This window comes from Spermophilus citellus, assembly GCF_964194105.1.
Source record: "Spermophilus citellus genome assembly, chromosome: 2".
Classification (NCBI taxonomy): domain Eukaryota; kingdom Metazoa; phylum Chordata; class Mammalia; order Rodentia; family Sciuridae; genus Spermophilus; species Spermophilus citellus.
The window spans coordinates 12,586,181-12,589,624 of NC_138183.1; the positions used below are offsets into that span (position 1 = coordinate 12,586,181).

Here is a 3,444-nt window from a genome sequence, read left to right on the forward strand (position 1 = left end):
GTAGTTCAGTGGTAGAGTGCTTGCCTAGCTCATGTGAAGCACTAGGTTCAGTCCTCAGCACCACATAAAAAATAATAATAAGTAAACAAATAAAATAAAGTAAAAAAGAAAAGAAAGAACCTTTGACAAAATTTAACACCCCTTCATTATAAAAAACCTAAAGAAATATTTTTGGAAAATGGATATGAAATTATAATCATGTTCAATTTCTTAAAGAGAACGGATGAGAACTATTGGTCAATGAATACTGAGTTACATTTAGATAAGAAAAATATTTGTGTCCTATGTGCTAACTATGGATACTGATACAATGCTACATATTTCTAAGAGCTAGAAGAAACAATTATGAATATTTCATACAAGGAAGTTATAAGTATTTGAGGACAAAGATATGTTTTCCTTGATTTGAACATTATACAATATGTACATCATATATGGAAACATCAAATACTCTATAAGTACATACCATTTTTATTTGTCAATTGAAAAACTAAAAATATATAAAAAATTAATACCAAAAATAAATCTAGATTTCTAATTAAGTTTGCACAAAAAAAATAAATTTGCAGGGAATTACAAAATTAAATACACAAAAAATCATGAAACTAAGAAAAGAAATTATTTATTTGAGAAGAAAAAGCTGTCACAAAATGCTAAATAATATCAAATAAAAAGAGAACCATACACTTGATAGGGAAGACAATGTCTATCACATTGAATTTTTTGTTCTACTGAGGATGTTTCTGAGAGCTCCTTTCATATCCCGATTCCTTAGACTATAGATGAAGGGATTCAGCATGGGGGTGACCAGACAGTATAACACAGACACAATGACATCCTTGTCATTAGTGCTATTAGATGAGGGGACAAAATAGAGTGCAATAATTGTTCCATAGTACAGAGAAATCACAGAGAGGTGAGAGCCACATGTGGAAAAGGCTTTGCAGATGCCCTTGATGGAGGGTCGTCTCAGGATGGTGGCCCCAATGTGGCCATAAGAGACCAGGATGCATATGAAGGGAAGGGTAATGACCACTGATCCTACAATGAGAATAGCCAGCTGATTGACGGTGGTGTCTGAACTGGACAGTTTAAGTAGGGCAGAGAGGTCACAGAAGAAGTGGGGCAGAGTGTTGCTTCTAAGGAAAGAGAGACGGGCTAGGAGGAGGGTGTGCAAAAGGGCATTGGCAAAGGATAAGACCCAGGACACAACCACTAGCAGGAAACAGAGGCTCTGACTCATGATTCTGGTATAATGCAGGGGATGACAGATGGCCACATACCTGTCATAGGCCATTGAGGTCAGAAGGAAGCTGTCAACATCTGCAAGCATTAGAAAAAAATATGCCTGGCAAATGCACCCAGCATAGGAGATGGATTGAGTCTGCGTCAGCATGTTCATGAGCATCTTTGGGGCCGTGACTGAGGAGAAAGAGATGTCAGTGAGGGCCAAGTGGCTGAGGAAGAAGTACATGGGGGTGTGCAGGCGAGAGTCCAGCCTGATGAGCAGGATGATGAGCAGGTTCCCCAGCACCGTGGTCAGGTACATGCCCAGGAACAGGGCGTAGTACGTGCCTTGCTGCTCTGGCTGGATGGGGAGCCCCAGGAGGAGGAACTCAGACACACTGCTCTGATTATCCCTCCTCATGTTCTTCTTGGTGCTTTTTGCTAGAGATGAAAAAGAAATGGAAATCTGGAAGAATGAGAAGTCATTGTGAATATTATGTAATAATATCATGGTTTTTTAACTAGTAAGTGTGTACATTTTAACTTAAATATCTCAGGCTTTTTGCCACACTAATGAGCTAGTTAGGGTTTGGGAAAAAAAAGATATTTTTCCACCTATAAAACAACTGAACATCTTTCAGAGATACCCTGAAACATCAGAATGATTATCAAATCAGACCAATTTTCAACTTGAGTTCAGGATGGAAATTTGAGATTAGCGAATTAGTGTGCATGACCAGGTCAGTAATCAGCTAATGGTAAGACTATTAGATGGTGTGATGTCTAATGGATTTTTGACCTCTCTTAACCTTCACCATGCCTCTGAAATACACTTTGCCTAATGCTTTATTTCCATGGTTTGAATAAGTTGAACACAGTGGACACAGTCTTTGTATCTACAGGATATTAAGATTTGGAGACTTGGTGGAAATCATATGTAGCAGGTTTAGGCACAGGTGTTAGGGATGAATCAATGCCTATGACATAAAATATCTAATGACACACCTTGGAATGCGTTTATCAGTTCTTCCTTTAAGAAAGGAAGAACTTTTTCCCATTCAATGATCTTAACATTCCATCTTTATTTCTAAAGAAATTTTCAAGGAGTATTAATAAAACTTCTGTTCATGTTATTTGTCCACCTAGAAGACCCAAGATTAACACATTGGGTATTCCCTCAATTCAAACCAAATTGTCCTATTGAAGTCATTATAACACTGGGAAATACTTGACTTTTCTAGGAGCCACTTTTTGAATCTGCTGAAGAATTTCTTTGTGTCTGTGTAGCAAAAACAAATGATGCATTCTTCTTCATGATTCTTAGCCTAGGTTGATACCAAAGATTCTTTTTAATTAGCACATTTTAATTTACATAATAATGGGTTTCATTGTGGCATATTCACACATGTTTATAACATATTAGTCTTTATTCATTCATCCTTTGATATTATACTAAATATTTATTAACCAGTATTTTTATCATAGTTCTAATATTTTTCTACATTGAATATATTATCATTTCTCTCTTCTCCTTCAGGTCAGTTAGTCTTAGTCTTAGGCCTATCACAAAATAATAGGAAAACAGATTATAACCTAAAATGTTCATACTAAAAAATTGAATCTATATTCTTTGTAAGATTTGTTAAAAGTGAAGAAAATTGCTGGGGAGTGATGTTCTTAAATTGTGTGCACATACAAATATGTAACAAAAAAATTTCATTAGTATGTACAATAATTAAATAAATTTATATGCACCAATAAAATGTGGAAAAAAGTAAAGGAAATTATAATTTGAGAACTAACAAAGTATCTCATTCTCTAATTTATAATAAACTCACTTGGAGATTTAACCAAAATTTATCTACCAACTCTCACAACTTGACTGAAATGACCATTAAAATTCTTATATTCTTCAGCACATTATGGTATATATTATATTAATGGGACCTTGTGAGCTGACATGAATTATGCTTTTGTTTGTTATTTATCACCATGTTGGTTACAATCAGTTTATCACAATGAAAATAGAAATTAGCTATCAGGGCATGTAAGTTGTTTCTAATGTTTTGCAATTTCCAGCAATATTGTAAACAACATCATTCTGATGTCATTTTTCCCAATAGCATATATATCTGTAACATAAATTCAAAGAAATTAAATTGGAGGGAAAGCATTCATGGTTTTGATAGAGTGTCAAATTACCAGAGGATAAGGTGA

General features: G+C 34.9%; 1 protein-coding gene across 1 annotated transcript; it reads right to left on the reverse strand.

The window, feature by feature from the left end:
- Positions 1-709: 709 nt before the first annotated feature.
- On the reverse strand, positions 710-1,711 carry LOC308640751 (olfactory receptor 1J21-like; the record flags this gene model as incomplete). Its single annotated transcript, XM_081278585.1, has 1 exon — positions 710-1,711. Exon 1 carries the CDS (start codon positions 1,646-1,648, stop codon positions 710-712), a length of 939 nt encoding a protein of 312 aa, XP_081134711.1. The 5' UTR covers positions 1,649-1,711.
- Between the last annotated feature and the right edge of the window lie 1,733 nt (positions 1,712-3,444).